This window comes from Malaya genurostris, chromosome 2 (genome assembly GCF_030247185.1).
Source record: "Malaya genurostris strain Urasoe2022 chromosome 2, Malgen_1.1, whole genome shotgun sequence".
Taxonomy (NCBI): Eukaryota; Metazoa; Arthropoda; class Insecta; order Diptera; family Culicidae; genus Malaya; species Malaya genurostris.
Window position 1 is genome coordinate 198025807 of NC_080571.1, and position 22241 is coordinate 198048047.

The following is a 22241-nucleotide window of genomic DNA, read 5'->3' on the forward strand; positions in this document are numbered from 1 at the left end:
CGCGGCTAAAACGTATCAGTTGCGTTCGGTAGCGATATCATGTGATGGTTTCACCCGGTTTTAAGAGCTCGTAGTTAATCATACCGGGCTGATCACACCAAATACAAATCATAACCTTGGCGCCGTGAATATTCGGTTTTGCCTTCGACGAAGTAGCATGCCCGGGCTCTCCCCATGATTTTCTGCGTTTAGGATTATCGTATCGAACCCACTTTTCATCACCGGTTACGATTCGATGTAAAAACCCCTATACGATTTTGTCTTTGAAGCAGTTGCTCACATACAAATACACGGCGCTCGATGTCCCTCGGTTTCAACTCGTACGGCACCCAGTTTCCTTCTTTCTGAATCATGCCCAGGGCCTTGAGACGTCTTGAAATGACTTGCTGGCTCACTCCCAACGATTCGGCAAGCTCTTCTTGAGTTTGGCATGAATTCTCATCAAGCAATGCTTCTAGTTGTTCATCTTTGAAGGTTTCTCTTCCACCACCATGTTTGTCTTTGACATCGAAATTACCATTTTTAAAACGTTGAAACCACTCCCGACGCGCTCTTTTACTCAGAGCAGCAACACCGTAAGTTTATGAGAGCATTCGATGCGCTTCAGCTGCATTTTTTCGAATTGCAACAGAAAAGTAAAACTTCCCGCAAATGGCGAGAATTGGGCACATAAACAGACATTTTCGAGCGTGAATAATACGAAAACAAGAACAACTGTCACTGTAACGAATCGGCGATGACAATTCGTTGGGCACTGTACACACTCACTTTAAAGGCATTATCATCTATGTATTTTGACCAGCCTCAGCTGGTACAGCCACCTATCGGAAAACGGCGGAAGCAAACCTTTAAGCTTTTCCGTGAAAATGCTTCATTCCATGTATCGATACATTTCGACTCGTAGCATAAAACCATTGGTAACCGTGGATAGAAACCTGAGAATCAAATGTAAAAGTATTGGCGAAACAATACTTTTTCATATTGTAATAGAATTTGTGAGTAGAGAGCGATATAGCACTAATATATGATGATTATGCCAGAGAAGATAGTTACAAAACAACAAATTCTACATTTTCCATTTTGTCGACAATCTCATCGTTTTCGGGTAGGGAAGCAACCTCACACAGAGAACAGTCAACTGGCACTTCTGATGACACGAGAAGGCTTGATGACAAATGGCTATTTGCTTAGGAAAGATTTATCAGGAAATTTTGAAGCTACAAAATCATATCGTCATATATTGACGAATATATTTTAGAACTTTATCTATTGATACCAAATTATTGGATCCAGTACAGTTTCTAAATTGATTTTCGCGATTGAGTGCTGCTTTCCTTTTCTTAGATGGACAAGGCATTTTGAAATGATTGCAATACTGTTTGTTTATTTTTTGTATTCCATTGCGACGGTTGCGAATAACTTGGAGGGTAAGCAATGTTTGAAATGGAAATAAGGGAAATGTTATCGTTATTTTAAAAAATATTTAAGTTTTAGATGGTGATATACGAAAGTGGTTTTGATCCCTAATCTTAACTATATCAATGTGCGACTAATAGAAAATAAAACCATGTTTAGTGCATTGCAAGGTTTTTTTCTAATTATGTATGGCATCACTGCCAGTATAAAAGGGAGGTATTACCAATACTAAAGCACGCCGGCAAACTTTTTATCGTGAATTTTTGTAAAATTTCAAAACCAGAACTATGAACTGTTATTCAAAGGTTTTATGATAAAATGTTTAGATCAGAGGATAAGTTTACCGGCGAAGATCAACACAAAAGTGTTTCATATAGCAACGCAACATATTTACCCCTATGCGTAGAAAGAATGTGTTTAATGGTTTGTTTATATCAAGAGCATGGCAAAATAACGGAAGGTGGATTGGGAAGGTAGGTGGTTTCTTGGTTGCCATTTGTGGCTCGTTTCCATGGTCACCTTAAGATACAGGAGAGTTGTGTAATGTTGCATCGGATGTTCGGCTAAATGAACTACGAAGAACAAATTATATCTTCTGTATCTTAAAACCGTATTGAGGTGCAGTACATGTTCCCATGTGCAATGGTAGATTGAACCCTTAAAACAATCGTTGTACCTAAACGATAACACACTGAATGCAAAAAATAACTATACAAAGACTATAGACATTCTCACTGATCCTTTTAACCGGTGAACATTACAAAAAGTTCTATATTTTATTTGAAAACTCTTGCGGCAATACAGGTAATGGAAACAATATATTCAGCGGTTGTATTGATTTCTTCAACCTTCTTATGATCAATCCTTCCGTTTCGGAGTAAAGAGAAATTTCGGATTACGAACAATTCTAATAGAGAAGTGGTTGTAGAAGCTTTGTAAAGGCAAGCACAATATTTTTATGAATCAAAAGTTAAATCTCTTCTGTTTTATTAACAACTCACAATTAGGATATTTTTTTAGTATTATTGATCTTTAATCGGTGCACTGTTTTTTTTTTCTTTATTTACAGGATCTCTGCCAGAATTACATCCGCGTACTGGCGCTTCCCACCCCTGGAACGCTGCTCGGTTGCGGCACTAACGCCTTTCGGCCCATGTGCCGGGTGTATGGGATCAATGGCAACAGTTACTCGGTTGAGTCGGAAAAACCCGGCCAAGCCGTGTGTCCCTACGATCCAGCACACAATTCGACGGCGGTGTTTGTAGGTGAGTAGATCCAGTCATTAATTTTGATTTTGTGCTGTACATCCAGGTGTTACTTTCGATTACAGCATATACAGAAAAAGAGATTATTTTTTTAACTTACATGTTTTCTACGTTATATAGTAGAGAAGAGAACATTGTCATTGAAAATATGACTTTTCTGAAATTTTATTCTTCCAAATTTTCATAGTTCTTTACATTCAAATCCTTGATAGAAGATCACGTAAATCACTTTAAGAAAAATAGACAACTGAATTGATACCACACATGCTACATAAATTATTCGAGCCTCACATACCATCAAAATAACATTCGGAGACAGCGCGAACCAATGTGATTTATTGGGCGCTGGTGTAGCAGCCTCGGGCATTTCCAAATCTATCAAACTGAAATATGTCGTCAGTCTCTATGTCCAACATTGATGCTGCCGAAAATCGCACACCGAACAATCCATTCGCTAAAATCGCACAATTTATCCTGGCTCGGCAACAGCGTATGTATCTCATCTCATGAGATAAATTGCAAACAAAGTTCGTTAGAAAATCAATTACAATAACACGATTATTGCCAGTTCAACGGCTCCTAGCCGGTTTGTAAAGCATTTGCGTCGTTTCAAACCGGGCCCCATTTTCACGGACCTCCTTCCGTCCCCGGGATTGTCCCCAACGCATTCTTGGCACTGACAACACACCACATCGGGCACAACATCAGTAGCGGCATCGGAAGCAAAGCGTTGCAAAAAGCCTCCCAGCGATAAAACATAGATCAAATTTTGTGGAAAAACACAACGGACCAAATTCGCAGAAAGGGGAACAATAACAGAGTGGCTGGTTTAACCGTTTGCCATCCTTTATCCTTTTGGCCCGCTCCGCTGTGCACTGTCGATGTTGGTGAGCATCGATCGAATTGACTGATTTGAGGTTACACGCTCCGTTTGCTCGATATTGAACTAACATCTAGCATAACTTCAAAGAGTTTTGCTGTTTCCATGAGATGAAACGACGAATATATTTTCCGCCCTGTGATGTCAGCGGAGCAAAGAATCTTACATATCGATTACGCTTCAGATTACTGGAAGAAAAATATAGTGGGGGATCGATTTCATGCGTTATCGGAAAGATTGGTTCCAGCATATTAGCATGTATTTGCAAGTAAAAATGCACACGACTAAGTTGTATTTCGTAGCAGCTAGTATTAAATTCAACTACAAGCAACGTCACATTGTCCCGGGTTGACGGTTCAATGCATAGGGCACTGGTCTTACAAACCAGTTGTCATACGTTCGAGCATCGACCTGGAAGGATTCGTAGTGTCAGTAGAATCGTAGCACCCCAGTCATGCAATGGCTCTGTACACTCTGAATTTGCTGCGAAGTCTGTTGAAACAGGAGGTCAAATTCCACTACAAGAATGTAATACCAAACAACCGAAACTTGCTATTGTCATAGCTTAAGAAGAAGAACTGAGTTTGAGATATTATTTGCGATTGCCTGGTGATGAATTTTCATATGAAATTGTAACGGTGCATTTGCACTAAAGATAGACTTATTGGCTACAAATTTTTTCTACCACAAAATTAAATAACGCGGAACAAACGAGAGTAAAAACAAAAGCAACATACAGAATTTTGATATCGATTATTTAATTTCGGATTTGCATATTTCAGTGAAAGTAACTATCGAAATGGTGTACAAGATTCATTTATGGCTTTCAGCGGGTCCGAATTTTGGATTTTTTTATGATATTAAACACTGTTTGGAGCATTTTCTCGAACGCAAAGCAGTCAAATGCTGGCTTTATTCGCACTCGTTTGGTGCGAATTTTGCACTGCGAAAAGTGCACAAAACTAATCGATATACTCTAGATTTGCACTAAACTGATGATTTTTATCTCCAATGTATATAAGCAATGATTTCAGTTCTTTAGATAACATTTGGAGCCATTACAAAAGCTGATTTTTGCATAATTTCCCCATCCTTGTCCACTTTTCGTTCGTTCAAGGTAAACTAGCTCTGTGAACTTTCTGCAATTGATTCAATACTGAGCTGAATTCTGGATACTGGAACTGGAACTGAGCTCTGGACCTAACACAACCGGAATGAAAGATTTACATAGTAGGAAAACTTCGTATAGTTCTTTGGGAATATATCAATAGTTCTAAAAAGAACCGGTTTATAGAATTCAGAAACTGAACCTGAGTTCAAGAACTAAACAGGTCGAAATTCAATTGTAATTTATTTCTAGAACTGAATTCTGAAATTGAATTCCGAAACTAAATTTAGTTCCGAAATCCAGCTCCAGAATTCAGTTCCAACCAGGCTCTGAATTCCGGAACTAAATTCGAAACATAAAATTAAGTTCAGAATTCAGGTGACCAGATTAGATTCGGAATACAGTTTTAGAATTCGTTTACAGAAATCAATCCAAAATGCAGCACCCGAATCCATATCCAGTACCTGAGCGTCTGCTTTCATTGCTGGAGACTAAAGACTGTGCCAGAAAGTATGGACGCACTTTGATTTCGCTGTAAATAATGCACAAGTGTTAGATATTCAAATTTTATTCGATATACTGTTAATATTACAATACAACAACAGAATATTATTCTCACCATTTGCAACTGTAGACTGGCTGGCGCATCTTCTTGCGAACGTTCCTCATTCAATTCCGTACAGACTTCTTGGCGACAAGTTTTGACACTTTTTTCCAATCTTTTTCGAACTGGGGAATGGTTTCGGCTGCCAAAAAATGTCTTCTAAGATGTGCCTTCGTTAATGCCCAAAATTCCTCAATTGGTCGAAGTTGTGGGCAATTCGGTGGATTCATGTCTTTTGGGACGAAAGTGACATTTTTGGTAGTATACCATTCTACCGTTGATTTCGAGTAGCAAGATCTGGCCAGAAGACAAAAGGATCTTTGTGGCTTCGAATCATGGGTAGAAGTCGTTTTTGTAAACATTCCTTGATGTACAGTTCGCTGTTCATTGAAGCAGTAGTGATGAAGGATTTCGAAATCTTACCGCAGCTACAAATTGCTTGCCAGACCATAGCTTTCTTAACAAATTACCAAATTTTTCGACTTCAATCGATGTCTCGGACTGGTTTAACACTTGCCCATCTCGCACCGTATAATATTGTGGTCCCGGCAAGGATTTGTAATCGAGTTTCACGTAGGTTTCGTCGTCCATGATTATGCAGTTCAAATTTCCAGCCAGAATCGTATTGTACAGCTTTCGAACCCTCGGCCTGATCGATGCTTCTTGTTTGGGTTGTTTCTTCTTCTTATAGGTTCGAAGATTTAAACGTTCTTTAGCATGAAGAACATTTGACTTCGAAGTGCCCACTTTTTTGGCCACATCCCGAACTGAAACCTCCTTCTTTTGCTCGAACGCCTTCAGTATACGTTTATCCAACTGATGGTTGGCAGGACCTTTTTTCGACCCGTTTTCGGTTTGCCCTCAAAAAGGTGTTATCCTCACCGAACTTCCTGATTGCATTTCGCACGGCTTTTTCACTTACTCCTTCCATTTTTGCTATCTTTCTCAGTGAAAGTCCGCGTTCTGTGCACCATTTGTACACAATTTTTCGACGTTGTTCTGCTGAAAGTCCACGCATTTCGAAACTAATAACTAATTAAAACGAATAAACAATTTCACAAGTGTAAACAAGAGAAGAGTGTAAACAACAGGACGCAGCCATTAAAATTGACAGATTCTGAACCATTGCGAAATGGCAGCGGTTTAGGTTGCGTCCATACTTTCTGGGACAGTCTTTTCTCCTCTCGACGTCCGAAGTCCAAATGAGAGCACGACCTGAGCGTTTAAGGATTTATATCAGGTTTCTTGTTTCTGATGTTTGTGGAAGAACCTCATCACAACATCCATCGCACTAGAAGAAATGAACGATTTCCGATCAAAGTTTACCTTTTATGTTCGTCCAGTAAAACATCAGGACTGACATGTGCCTGACTATGTCAAAACCATCGTCCGGGTGCGAAAAAGGCAAGCAAGCGTGATGAGTTTTCATCATTGTTTCCAAAAGTTTTTGAAAACTTTGTCTGTGAGTTATTTTTGGTTATCTCACACCGTTGAAAATTGAATCACAAATTCCTGATCATATTTCCGATAGTTGTAGAAAAAATTATGTTGTTGTGTACTTAACCCGATTTTCACGTTTGAGTTCTACCCATTCTTGTACAAGGTAAAATTTGAGTAAGTCACGACAAAAGTGCAGTTTGTTGTTTACTTCACTTATACCATTAAATCCTTTGAACCGGAAATGTTCGCCATTTGTCATTCGGAATTGACCAGTGGCCGTGTCCTTCTCGAATGCGCATAGGTTGGAATGATAAAGCATTTCCACGGTATGGACCGGGTTAATGGTTCGAGTCCTTTCTCTGACGTTATTTTACCATACATTCATTCATCTATCCTCTCTCTCTCTCTGTCTGTTACTAGTTGGTAGTGATGAAAAATAAAAGTTCATGTTAGTTTGCAATGTATTAACACAAACCCCAAAATAAATCAGAGCATGAAAACGGTTTCTAAATTTTTTTGTTATAAATTATTATTATGAATGTTTCCTAATGAAAGTACAGAGGGGTCTCGTATAACGCGGTGCACCGGGGGCGTGAAAAGCGAATCCGCGATAAACGGGACCCAGAGCATATGGGATTTCGACTGATTGGGGCTGTGAACGATTATCTTGCTTCGGTCGACAGATAGAGCTATAATATCTTCGGCAAACTTGTTGTAGATACTTAGACCAATAATTTAGTGTAGTTTGACCGACAAATTGTTGAGAACTGCTCCGCCAGGGGCGCTTTGAAAAGAGCCTGAAATAATTCATATGTTCACAATAGAAAAACAGTTTGAACATGAAATATCGCGAATATTTTACTTTCGGTGGTGTCGGTGTTTTCGGAAAGAATGTTCCGGAGGTCAAAACAGATCAAATGGTGTAAACAGTAATTGAAATTTCTCGCATGGCTGACTCTAGTGTGCAATTCAGCGTTCGAAATTCCTGCAACTCAAAACCATGTTGACTTATTAAGATGGTTTTTTCGAGAAGGTGTTTGAAGGTTCCAATACCTATTGAATGATTGATGAAACAGTTCTTTTTGTATCTTCAATGTGATCTTCTGTAACTGAATGCCATACTTGTTTATAAGAGTGATCTTATCGATCCATTTTTGAATAAGTTGATGAAGGAGAGACAGATTTTAAACTGTTTTTCTAGAAGGCGTTAGTAAGTTACTAAAGTATTAAGATTAATTAGCTATCGACATCTGAAATCTGAGGAACTTGATAAAGTGAAAACTTGAATTTCATACTTAATGTTTTGATTATTTATACAATTATATATAATGTTAAGTACATAAAATGTGACATATATTGCTCATATAGTTTCATTTTATTTTTTATTTGAATTAATCCTTTTTTATTGAACAGGGAAAAGCTCAATGGAGCGAAAATTTCATAGTCACACTCTTCCTCAGGCAGTAAATATCTAAATTCAGTTTTTGTAACAAGTGCGGATAACCAATTCGAGATTGTAACAAAAGCTGCTACGTAAACGACCAAAGACATATTTCGGTGAACTGATAAAAAGCCAAAATCGATAAATTTATAACACTCCTGATAGCTGGAAAGTTTGTACGGATCACTGCAAGGGAAACTACGAAAAGCAAACCGAAGAAGTTCATTCTGAATGGCTTCGACGCGGTGGATGTCGAGTTAACAATAAAAAGCCAAAAAGACAGTACCATTTTCAAGAATCACAAAACAGTTCACAATATAGTGCTTTTAGGCAATACATGTTTTTAAAGGTCTTTGTGATACTAAATGTAAACCCTAGTACTTCGAAAATTATGTATTTGATGTTATCCTCAAAATTAAGTTTTGTTTACAACAGGACTCTCAAATCCTCTACGGTCGAATTCCGTTTGAAAACATTTCGGGAAACGATATGGTCGAATACGACTTGAGCGATAGAAAGAATTTACGAATTATTTTGATGCATACAAAACCATTCTATTGTGACCGCATCAATTGGAGAAAAAAATCGAACTGTTTCTGCGGGAATGTGGTATTACCCAAATCTTTGAAAGGATTGATTAATTTAAAATCATTGGTTATTGTTAGTTTTAGGAATTGATGTGGAAGGTTGAAATTATTTAAATAAGAAATAGTATCGAAAATAGTCGAAAATGAAGATATTATTCAAATTATTAATCGTACAGTAAGTGATATTTGTGGTTAGTTTTGTTCACTCTGATCGTCTTCCATTCAATCAATAAGTTCTTTAGTTGTGTATTAAATTGTCTAAGGATGTGTTGCATTTGTTCTCGTCGTTCGATGTTGTTATACAAAGAACAAAAGTTCTCCAATTTGTTGAGTAGCAAAATTTTTGAGTTGATTTCTTCAGCGCTGGGTTGTAGAATAATAATATCGTCTATATCATCTTCTGTATCTGCGTAACATCAGCGACAATTTCTTCTGCCGTAATCAATTTATCAGCGATGATGTCATCAATTTGCTCTCGAGAAAGATGTTCAGCACTCATCTTTTCGCCGAAATCCCTAATTTCAGAAATTATTCTTTCGTTCTCAATATCATCGATTTGTGTACCAGGCTCCATGAAAAAAAAGGATGGAAGTAGTTTTTTCCAGCAATTTTTCAACATTGATGACTTAATTTGAACTAAAACTGATTGAGTGCAATCAAAGCAATTCTTGAGATCAATTTTTCTCCACGAATCGATTAAGGTTTTAGGTTATCTTTTTTCAGAAATTTGTAAAATTTGCCTGTAGCTTTCTTTAACATAATATAGTTTGAACTTTCGAATTATTCCCAGATCCAAAGACTGTTGGGTCGACGTTGGGTCATGCCACCCAATCCAAATTTTACATTTGGATGATTAACATCAGGTGGATGAGAAAGGGCATTATTCAACAATAATAGAGCTTTGAATCCGATGTTGCAATTCAAGCATAATTGTTCTAATTCGGAAATGAAACAGTTTTGCACCCAATCTTGGAAAATTTCTCGAGTCATCCAGCTTTTTTTTATGCTCCGGTAGTGTACAGAGAGATTCGAACGCTGCATTTTTTTTAAAGCACGTGGATTAGCTACATTATTAACACTCCAAATACAAAGCCTGAAAAAGAGTTGGAACGGTAACTTCGAGCTGTCATAGCTCAGCTGTTTTCTAACGAATCGCAATAAATTTTACACCCTCGAATTTTGTGAAGTTCGTAAATTGATTCAAAAACTTTGTATCAGACAATTGGTAAAGGAAAACCAATGAAAATTTGATTTTTCCCGTTCCAAGTGTTTTTTCACGCGCCCGAAATACCCTATCTGCTTGATTTCTATTGGATGATCAGAAAGTTAGCTACAACGTATTTATAGGAATCAATTATATATTCACGGCTCTACGCCAACCAAATGAAACGAAAGAAAGAATCTATGATCGTTCTCTCTGTAGTTGTTTTTATATTCTAGCTTTCAATGCTACTCAACTAGTATATAATAGTATGTATGCGAGAAAGTAGTTCTGCAGAAATACACTAACACAATTACGATAGCGTCGCGTAGGATGTATGCTTAGTAGATTTGTTAGAGAATCGCATGACACATAATCATTTTATGACGGAGGGAAGCACATGAGTTCGCATTTTAGCATTTTAGCAAATAGAAAAATTCAGAAAACTATATAGAAACCGCATATTTCGAAACTTGAGAAATCCCATAAATGTAATCATATTTCTTATCAAGGTTGTTCGCGACCAGACAGCTATTAATTCCTACACAAGCATTGTAGAAGAAATCTCTACTGTCAACTAGTATAAATCACGAAACAAACAAACATAATTTTTCCAAAAAATAGCTTTCTAAGTCATCATGATCGCAATAGCGCAACCTTTTTTTCGAATACTGAACTACTGTTCACATTATCGAATACTTTTTGATATTCCAAGCAATGTTGAGGAAGATACACTGCTCTTAAATAATCACACACAAGCTTTTTTCAATCTTCTAGCCAGTTTGTAAACCCTCGAAAAAACTATACTAATAAATCAAAATAAATCAAGATTATTGGAATTTCCAACCCAGAATTGTACACCAGCGTCACCAAGTGAAAAAAAATTTTACAACTGTTCACACTATTTAATCTGTTTTTACCTCCTCTACTTTCTTTCCGAAAACACCACCAATCTATATTATCAGGTTTTAGAGATATCATATAATAAATGATGGAGTAAGTCCGAGTTAATACTTTTGCTGTTTGACAAACTTTGAATTCTCGCATTCTTCAAAATACTATAATTTGCGAGTTACTTGAAGCTCAAATCGTTTTGTCTGAGTTAAGTAGTTCTCAACTAATTGTCTGTCAAACTACACTAAATTGTTGGTCTAAATATCTACAACAAGTTTGCCGAAGATTCTGTGGCTCTATCTGTCGACCGAGGAGAGATAACCGTTCACAGTCCCAATCAGTCGAAATCCCATATGCTCTGGGTCTCGCGGTTTATCGCGGTTATCCGGCAATAACGAATCCGGCAACAACGTATACCGGCAAAACCGAGTCCGCGTGGTACGAGACCCCACTGTATTTATGTCTGAAAAACATTTCCTAACATTTTTTTCCTGAGATTTTTCACAAATGAAAAAAATTCCCATGAGCATTCACAACATTTCACATATAAAATTATCAATCATCTAAAACTATCGATACTTGAACCAAACCTATGGTTTATAATATGATCTGTTTTCCTTTTGAAATCGATGCAATAAGTTTTGGGCTCTCTCTTACTTGTTGGTACCAATGTTTCAAATCCTGTTACAATGTTTCAAATGATCATGGAGAGCGGTAACTTCTCACGTATGGAACACAATGGACTTGCAGTTGATTCGTTCCATAAACCAATTTGCGAAAAATAAGCTCCAAACACTGTTACTGGATATGCAAGAGTAAAGCTGGAATTTTGGCACTGTTGATATCCTGCGGTTAGAACACATATACCGGTAAAACGGCTTATATTCGCTACCGAAACATGACTCTCGACTTCCTAGTGCAATCGGGCAACAAAAGGATGGCTTAGAGAACGAAAGCATGCAGAAGAAAATAAGCACAGAACAGAAAGGTAAATATCCTGCGACAAATGAAAACTTGTTCCATGTCGGTAAAACTTTGCAGACAGAAATGACTTGCATACATATTTTGCGAAAACGTTCAGAAAGGAATTTGAGAACGGTCACGACTGCGAAGCTATTTTTGACGGGTGGGATAACTATCATTTGAATGGAATTTGTCTTTGGAACAATTCTGCTCCAGTGCTTAGTTGAACATTGTGACCAATTTTTGATGACGAGCTCTCGATAATTGCATAAGAACATTCTTGCATTTCTATTATCTAATGCAGATAATGGAACGTGTGTGACGCTAGAAACTTTTTGCAATGATATTACACTCGAAGAAAGGGGATAACGAAATGCACAAGTTCCAGTTAGGATAGTTTCACAACTGTGTTCAAAAATGTTCACGGAATACCAATATCGCAATTGACAACGATAAAAGTATGCAGAGTTGGATGCGGTCGAAAAACAAAAAGTTGATTATTCTCCTCTTTGTCATTCAAAACACTTCATGTTTGTGTGAATGCTTTTTGTGGAACTATGTTTCGGATTAACAAGCCTGCCTTATTTTTCCTTAGACCCCATTGCTGCACTCTTCTCTCTTGGAAATTTATCAAGATTGTGTTAGTTGTGGAATATATTTCATTCGAAACGCCACTCTGAATATTGCGACATCCGGTCGAGGAGATGATTCCAACAGATACAAATTCGCGTATGCTATTAAGTTCGGCAGAAATTTTCTGACTTGGCAAGTAGTTTGCGGTTGCAGCACTATAGAATCTATTAACTTGAAGCTCTTCAAGAAGGAGTGGTTAATCAAGCCACTCAAGAGCTATGTAAAATTTTCGCTAGATTTGGTTAACTACCACTACAATGGGGAGTCACACCTGAAAATCGATTTTTCGTTACTTTAATCGATAGATACATTATAAAGAACACAACTGAAACTATTCAAAATCGAACTTTAAATATCTCTAGAGATAAAGTTCTTTGAATTTACTAGCATTTAGTTATGCCTTTGAAGCGCGTTTCTACGTTTTAAGATCAAAATAACTGATTTTATATATCTAGTGGTGAAATGATGCCTTTCTGTTTCACGTTTATATGAGATAACGATGAATTTTAGAGTTCTATTTCACCATTACTTACTAGTGCATTAGAAACTATCACTAAGAAGATCAACAATTTTAATTATTTAATTCTATGTTGGTCACTCATGAGACTCATGAGTTTGAAATTTTTAACACTCATCATCTCATATATTTGGAACCGGAAGTCGGATTCGGATGAAATATAATAGCGGTCAGATTAGATCATATTTGTAGATTTAAGTTTGAGAGTAAGAAAGCAGAAATCATTTTATTCAAAAAAATTTAATGGCGAACATATTGAACGCTCCTAGGCTCGATCTTATGTTGCGTCGTCAACTATACAGGGTCCGGCACTCGAAGTGTAACCAATTAAAAAGGCCATAAATTCAGTTTGGAAAATTACTTTTACTTAATTCAAAGTACAAAATGTGTAAAAATAATACAAAATTCAGAATCAATTCACTTTTGCTCGATATACTTGTGCGGACAATACTTTGAATAATACATCTGCAAGCACTTTTTCGCAATGAAGCTTTTAACTTTGGAAAAAAACGGCGGAAGCAAAGTTGTACACCTGATATTTTATATTGTAGCATTCGGAATAGAGTAATATCATAAGTATTTATTTTATCTGATTCTGATGCAGTTTATTCAAGAGTATTTTATTTGTAGATTGAACTACTGGATCAATTTACTCAATGAAATTGGAGGAACTCATCACTAACGAAATAAGATATTATAACTAATTTTGAGTCTAAACAGATATTGTATAATATCTTGATTCCTTGGATGCAATATCACGAAAATATCAAGTATCGCTATGGCAACACAGAAACATCGAACCAAGATATAATGGTAAAATCTGTTATTATTTTGATCTTTGTTTACTATTTACACCTACCCGGGTAGTCGTTTAACAATTCTGCTGTCCGAAAACATTAATTCTTACACATTAATGTTTGGGCGAGACGAAGTTCGACGAGTCAGTTAGTAAATAATAAAAACAGGAAATTATTATTAATGAAATTAATTAGGAAGGAATATCAAAAAAACTAAGCAGAGACGATTTGGGTCTATTCCAAGAACCGATAATTTTTATCTCGCGAACCGGGCAAAACGGAAAATTGAAATCGGCAATCGACTTGCTACCCTGTCAATATCTCCGGAACCGGAGTTGTCAGCCATATGATCTTCAAACTTGATCTGTTAGTATCTGAGCCTAAGACTGAAGGAATCGATTAAATCATCTATGAGAAAAAGGAACGGCTAGATAGGACGTAAAAAAGAAAACAGATTCTGCTTCCTGATTGCTCAAAAGTCAGTTTTCCAGTAATTTTTTATCCTTTTTAAGAGAAACCTAGTTAATTCGCGTTTAAAACCCGCATAAAAAAGACTACAATGTTCAAGAATGTAGGGCCGAGCAAAGCATGTTTTGGGGCCAACGAGCTGAGCCATTAAAGCCACTGCACAATTGAGTTGTTCTCCCCCATTGAATCATCCTTAGCCATGAAACCTCACTGAAAGTGCACAACGGTAGCCATTTTCGTGCATGAACCCAAACAAACAAACATTAAGAAGCATTTTATACTTCTGCAGGTTTTTATGAAAACAACTCACAATAATTTCATTTTTTCAAGTATACAAAGATTGCTTGCTCTCATAGTACTCTATCAAAATACCACAGTATACATCAAAATACCATTAATATACCTACTAATTGATTGGATGATTCGAGTGCTGCTATTTCGAAGTTGTACGTAGAAATATCAACCTGCGGTTTTGGGCAACTTTGTGTCACGAATGTATGCACACTCAAACTACTACTCCAGTTTCCTTTATATCCATCCAACAAACCCGTTCGTTAGCTTGTAACGACATTTTTTCCGCTCGTCGCCTCTTTCAAATGTCTAGAATCATTTTTTTTCTTCCTTCTGTTGTCACTAGCATTTATCGTTTCTCCAACGAACGTTTTAAACGTTAGTAAGGAAACGAGAGCAAAGGGGATTTTCACCCACACTTACTGACACCATCCTATTTTCCACTCCTATCTGTTGCAGGATAGAAGGATAGGCGAGCTAAAATCCCAGAATCACCATAGTTAACACCAGGTGAATGACTGACAAAGCGACTGCCTGCAGTCTAAGTGTTGCACAAAGACAGCTCGTCAAGTGAAAGAGGATCGTAGTTGCAGCTTTTTTTTGTTCCTTTCCCAATAGTCCTCTATGTAGCGGTACGTCTATCGTCAGTTCCTGCGAGTGACTGTAATAAAAATTCACACAATTGCTGCGGTGGACTGCGGCGTTGATGCGCTATCCGGTTCGGAAGCCAACCATTGGTCAGCGGTTGCCACAGTCTAGCTAAAATTAAAAATACCTTTCGCAAAGTTGCAATCTAAACTTTTATTCATTCCATTCCGATCATCTTTATTGAATGCTAATACTTGAAATTATGGAGAACGCTTGGTTGTCTATTTCGTGTTCGAAAAATGTTGATCCAAAAAGCAATGATGTTTAAATAAATTGAAACTGAGGATATCTGAATTATTTACCAAAACAACATCAATTATCGATTCTGGAATAAATTGGTTCCGGTCAGCGGTTACAAATGGAATAACATTGAGTTTCCCCTCACATTTTGACTATCACGTATAGCAAAATCACATTCCCTTCCGTCTTATCGGAGAAAACAAAACATTTTTCTCTTCTGATCATGCTCTTATAATCGTATTTCTTTTTTTTTTTCTTTTCTATTTCCAGATAACGAACTCTACTCCGGCACGGTGGCTGACTTCAGCGGTCTTGACCCAATTATCTACCGGGAGCCGCTGCAAACCGAGCAGTACGACAGTTTGAGCCTGAACGGTAATAAAAATGTCACTAATTTATGCGTTCGAACTTCCCATCGTTGGTTGTTTTCCACCCACGCAATCCAGTGGAATGGTCTGGTTGTATATTTCGGGGCCAGATTCCTTATCCTCCCAAAGATGAAGGAGCCTTACATGTTGATTATTGTACCGCACGATACGAGGAATAATTTTGCAATGCCAGGGGGAGTCTAAATTACGTTACACTGTGGAAGTAGATTCGTGTGTCTCGCGCAGCACGAGAGCGGTCTTATCTACCGGCAATACCGGAAAAGGCGGTCTGAAGTGCCTGCTCGAAAATGGAGCTACAAACTTGAATGAATCAACGAATTTGTTGGGAGCTTGGTGATTTCGTGGAATTTTTAAACGAAGATAATTTGCCCTTTGTAAAAAAATGTGCGTTTGATTGGATCGATAGAGCAGTTTTGTAGATCCCGTACTCAAGCATATATTTTATCATATAAATTTTCAGTAAGCTATAATCCATGAATGGATTAAATATTTCGACATATTATCAATGCCTAAGTCAAATCGTGAATTGAAGCTTCGCTCTTAAATTGTGAAAACGATATCCACATTCAATCGACAACACGCAACAAACAATTTTGGGTTTAAAATTGTATTCTTTTTTTTTTATTTCGGGGGTTTGAGTTTCGTAATTTGGTCTTTTTTATGGTGAAATTCGACAAATTTTCGTTCTAGTGAAGAAATAATGAAAATTGAAATTTAAGTTAACTTTCCTACTGATGACGTTTCGGTTTAGTCTTGTCGTTAGTAAATGAAAGATGTTCGCATTACTAAAGCGAATATATTTCAGTTCGAATGAAACCGAAGAAAAGTGCACAAAATGATACTTCTTTCGATGTGAAAAAGCATTAGGGTGGTCAATGTTTGAATAGAAATCTGGAATCATACTTAATTGAATTGAAAATAGATTGCACTTTACTGCAAAGTTGTAGGTAAATTTTATTTTAAGCAAAGCCACTCTCCTTGCTCTTCATTCGATCAGAATACATTAATTTTTCGGAGTGAAAGTAGTGTGGCACTTTGAAAATCACTTTTCTAATTTTAACTTATTTGTGAGCAGTTTTAATAGAAAATCGTGTAAATTGATTCAAATTGTTGCGCGAAAAATATATTTTTGCAGTAGTTTTCTTGTTTATCATTTTTCGAGAAATATGTATATGAGATACTTAAAGCGCTCATTTGAATCCATCATTTTGTTGAAGGTTGCATGTTGCTACGTTTTGGTGTTTAAAAGTTAGTTGACTTTTTCGATTCTTTGTAAGGCAATTTAAACACTACTTTAAATGAATTATAAAAATAATACCCTCTTACTTAGGGGTTAACCTTATTTTGTGCGAAACGTAAAGATAGTGAAATTGGTTATGTGCCCTAGCACAAAATAAGGTTAGGCTAACTAGTCTTTGACGAAAACACAACCACTATTTTTTAATATAAGCTTATAATAAAAAAAATTGTTCAGGAAAATTGTGCGCAATAATTGGCTCGAAAATTCTTCGGAAGACGAAGTTCTCGTAAAACTGCTCACAAAAATGTTAGAACAAAAAATGAGTGATTTTTCGAGAGCCACACTACTTTTACTCCGAAAAATTGATATAATTTGAGCAAATGGAAAGCACGGAAAGTGACTTATTCTGCAAAGTTGCACAAAATAAAATTTCCTGCAATTTCGCCGTGAATAGCAATCTATTTGAAATTCAATTAAGAAAGTTTGATTCCAGATTGCGATGCAAACATGGACCACCATAATGAAGTTTTACGTCAAAAGAAGCTTTGTTTTGTTACAAACAACTTTTGTGAAGATATCAACTACAAAAATAATAATATTTAATAGCCAAAATATTTTTGTCTCGCTAATTTCCCATTTCAGATCAATAGGGACTGGGGTCCACCAGGAGATTGATAGTACCTATTAGCTCTCTCCGAACAGTACCAGCCTAGATGCCGAGTGGAATCCGGCGGAAAAAAATGAGCCAAGAATAGATGCACTGGGTTGTCCTAAAAGGCGACAATTGCAGGAGTTTCTTTTTCCTTTCAGTTATCAGATATTTTCAATGTTTCACTTCTGATTACTCTATTTTACTAAATTATCTCTTCTTTCAACCTATCAATTTCCGTCTAGCTTCGGAGAAAAGTTTTATTGGGAATGTTTTCTTCTTCCATGTTATTGATTGTCTTTCAGGATTATAAATTGAATGATAAAAATCAACTATTGCGCAAATCCGTTGATATTAAAAAGTTAATAACTGAGATAACATATATCGGTATATTGAACACATAGTGAAAAAACACTTGATATTGTTATTTCAAACAGTTAATTAATATTTTTCTCGGTAGCCGGCTGCCCAGATCAACCAATATAACCCAATTAATAATTTTAATAGGTAATTAAAATAATAAAGCGGACATAACAAAGAATCAAGACGCATGTGAAATCTGTTGACCTTAATTTGGATACCTTAATTGGATCCGTTCGTTTGAAATTCGAGAAAGGAATTCAAGAAATCTTACATTTGTGAGATATAAAATGACGAAGTCATTTAGGGGTTTTGGTGGTTCGTGCAAAGTGCACATGACTCTTTTCAGATTTTTACGCTTCGTTTTCGACTCATCAATGCATTCGCAGTATATGTTAAACTGTTAACGCCAACTAGTAGTCGCTAACATAAGTCGCTAAGCAGACGTAAAGTTAATGCTATTTACATTTACCCTTTTTACTTCGAACTGTCATGTCTTTGCTGAAGTGTCGGAAGAAAAAGGCTTAGCCACGGCTCTCTGGCTATCAACATTGATTTGGAAATCTTTGTACCCAGTCCATTGGCGTTACGGTATTTTTCTCTTTCCATGGCTTCACAAGGAAACACTTATGGTTAGGTCATCAATCTCTTAAGCTAAATCTTCACAGTAGCTCTCAAACATTAATCTATTTAATTGAACGATTTGAGGACGATCGACAATTAATTTCGATCAGGGTCTAATTGAACAGCTCTGTACAACAAAAACCCAATCATTTGCGGATTTGAAGCGCAAATCCTAGTTAGAACTCATTGTTTTGTTAAAAATTATTTGGAGGATTGTGAAGTCCAACTCGTTGCCAGTAATTCTTTGGAAAATGGCTTTGTAAAAAATGTATTTTTAGTTGAAGGCCGACGATTCGAATGAATATCTCTATCTTCAGAACAAAATTGACAACAAATATTTTATGGTCAAGTAGCTTTTGGTCAAAATGCTATCTTTCAATATATTACAACAAAGTTTGTAACAGAAATTTTAATTATACGAAACCTTAGAAAAAAAGTAAAGCAATATTATTCCTGAAAGGGAATGGATAATTTTTAGTAAAAGAACGTTTAGAAGCATATAAAATCATCCTGGGACGAACTACTAATTTGTGAGTATTATTTGAGATCGCAAAAACTTCCGAAAGGGTTTTTTTTCTGGTATACGTTACCTCGAAACATTGAATTGAAAAAGTTCATATCGTTCAAATACAACTGAAATATGTACGGTCCGATATGACTAATTCGAGGTATACCGGCTTTTGCGACGAAGGAGGGAAATATGCGATATCAAATTTTAATAGCCTTACAGATAGGATCGAAAACACTTTAAAATGGTGTCGCAGGATACCGTAGAGGTATAACTGTAAATTGAACTGCGTTGCATCCGAGCACAGTTGAACATGCTCGTTTTCTTTTGTTCAACTAGGCTATTTCTGCGTTTCTGTGTTTCACATAGAGGTTAGCTGAATGTTTCCGGATGGAAAAAGTTATTGGTTCGAGTCCTGTATCTGCGGTAGCATCATCGCAAAGTTTCATTTCTGTTGTTTTATCAGTCTATTCTATTTTTCTCGTTAAATAATTGTAAAAATTAAAAACAAGATGGTTCTACGTCTCACGATTATTCCTCTTGCTCTGTTCTTCGTTCTAGCAGGATGGTTTGAGATTGGGCTATCTACATAATACAGATGGTCGGGTTTTGGGTATTTGTACCCGAACCGGGTCGGGTTCGGGCTCAGAAAAAAATATGTTCGTCGGATGACGTTTTTTTTATTTTGTGCGGGTTGGGGTCTGGTTCAGGTATATAAATTCGGTCAAGTCTCGGGTATTTTTTTCGTTTAAGTTTAGGTCGTATACGAGTAAAAATTGTTTTTTATCGAGTACAGATCGAGTTTGGAGAAAAAATTTTCTCGTGTTCGAGTCGGGTACGGGTAAAAACTTTTTACTTTCGATCGGACACGGATCGGGTTCGAGTTTAAGAAATTGCTTACCCGATCACCTCTACTACAAAACGGGCGACATATGACGTATTTTCAAAGCTGGACGACATATTATAAGATAGCTTTCTATTGCAACGGTTACATATGAATAAAAAAAACACTTTACTTTAAGGGGCATACTTTCGATATTTTCCGACTGCCCTTTCGATGCATTGAAATGTTTTTATTTATTTAAACAAACAATCATATAACTAATGGACAGTTCTAAGAACAAACAGAGGAAAAAAGTCAGATAGGGAAATTAAAGTATAGCCAACCTGCCGTACATACAGATTACCAACATAACGGATGCATTGCACATCGCTGCTATGCAAATTCTTTTTTAATTGAACAACCCGAGCGAATAATCACGATTCGCTAATGGCGATGAGCATATTAACAAACGAGTTATGTGCGTTATTGTTTAATCACGATGGAACAAAAAAAAAAAGAATGATAAAATGCTCTATTCAGCATATATTTTAATCAATCATACCAATTAAGCTGCGAATCGTTCTCGAAGGGGAAATTTAAATTGTACAATATTAAAATAAACAACCGGTGCCAGTACAAATACCCGCACCCACACGCGCTAAACCGTGTATCGCTTAATCGGGACAACGAGTCGAAACTGTATCTAATCCATTCGACCGGTCGGACAGGGTGTCGCGTTCGCGTTACAATAATCGACAGCCAAATGAATAATTAATGATCAAACTGTGTGCAGGTGTCAACCGACCATTAACGCATTCATAAATATTTCAGCTCCCAATTTCGTCGGATCGTTTACTCAGGGCGATTTTGTCTATTTCTTCTTCCGTGAGACGGCCGTCGAGTTCATCAACTGTGGAAAGGTAAGTCAACACCACAAAAATAGCTTCCAAAGCAAGTAATTAATTTTAGTTGGTCGAGTTCTCCATCCTCTTTTAATGCTTGCCTATTACTGAGTTTCATACCTTCATTTCGCGTTGGTAATTGTCGTTTGGATCGACTGATCGAATCAATGTTTACAAATGCCTAATACAAATCCGTTATTTTTCTTGTTCCGTTTTCTGTCCAGGCCGTCTTTAGTCGTGTTGCCCGCGTTTGCAAATGGGACAAAGGAGGTCCGCATCGATTTAAGAACCGGTGGACGACATACCTGAAGTCTCGTCTGAACTGCTCAATGCCGGGCGACTTTCCGTTCTACTTCGATGAAATTCGTAAGTATTGCTAGCTTTGATTTTACAATGTACTATGCGTACCCATTGTGAAAGAATGCACAGTGAACATGAATTTAGTTCCACACAGAAAGATATCCGTTTCCACTGTCATGTTAAAAAAAGGCCCTTATTCTGCGAGTCGAGTGAAGTGAGATAAGTCGAGTCACCCGAGTCACGCGATTCTGACAGTCAAATGAAGTGACAAAAGTCACCAGGATGAACTTCGATGAACTCTCAGCGTATTCTGGCAGTCGAATCTGGGTGACGAGAGTCACTACGCAGTGAGTTTCAAAGTCGTTACCGGTAAAGCAAGTGACAGGAGGAATATTAATCGAAAAATCTTAGATATTTTCAAACCTTTAAATTTTTTAACATGGTTTGATGTTGTTATTAAACAACAAAATTAATTGTACCTATTATGTTGTAATTTTTAGATTTCCTATGAAAAATTCAATTCTCATACATTAGGATAAATGTATACTTCCAGAGAATTAGAAGAGAGATTGAGCTGTAAAATTGTTAGATACAACTTTATGAGCACGATGGACTAGGCTCATAATACTTTGGGATGAAAGGACATCCCAAATGCGCAAAAGCACAGATTATTGTAAAAAAAACTCACATAATGTGGTGCAATGATGCTTTTCTCATATAACTCATGTTTTCATAAATGTTACTAAGGAAAAAAAGCTTTGAATTTTGAACAAGGAAAGTTCTTTAAGAATATAGCACAACCTATATAATTTATAAAAAGTTTTAAAGCAAGTTTACAGAAGTTTGTCTTTTTTTGCATTTTGCTCTACATGGCGGAATACATTTTAAACACACTGTTGTTCTGGAACCCGAAGTGACATCCAAAAAAAGTCAACGGCAGACCATAAAACCTTTTATTATGGTCTAAATTTGGAAAAATGTGCTCAGCTGTTTCTTAGGAAGTGTTTTCAGTTCGAAATTCAATGACAAAATATTCTAGGCTGAATATAAATC

The 22241-nt window shown here is 36.7% G+C and overlaps 1 protein-coding gene across 6 annotated transcripts in view; it reads left to right on the forward strand.

Annotated features, from left to right (window-relative positions):
* Positions 1-22241, forward strand: part of LOC131426934 (semaphorin-1A) — a 530738-nt gene that overhangs the window by 434772 nt on the left and 73725 nt on the right. For all 6 annotated transcript variants that reach the window (XR_009229208.1, XR_009229211.1, XR_009229210.1 and 3 more), the window contains exons 5-8: positions 2486-2681; positions 15664-15768; positions 20818-20906; positions 21113-21254. Coding sequence is in view for 1 of the 6 variants with exons in the window: in XM_058589724.1 (XP_058445707.1) it covers positions 2486-2681; positions 15664-15768; positions 20818-20906; positions 21113-21254 (532 nt within the window). In the remaining 5 variants the exon portion in view is untranslated. The remainder of the gene's footprint in view (positions 1-2485; positions 2682-15663; positions 15769-20817; positions 20907-21112; positions 21255-22241) is intronic.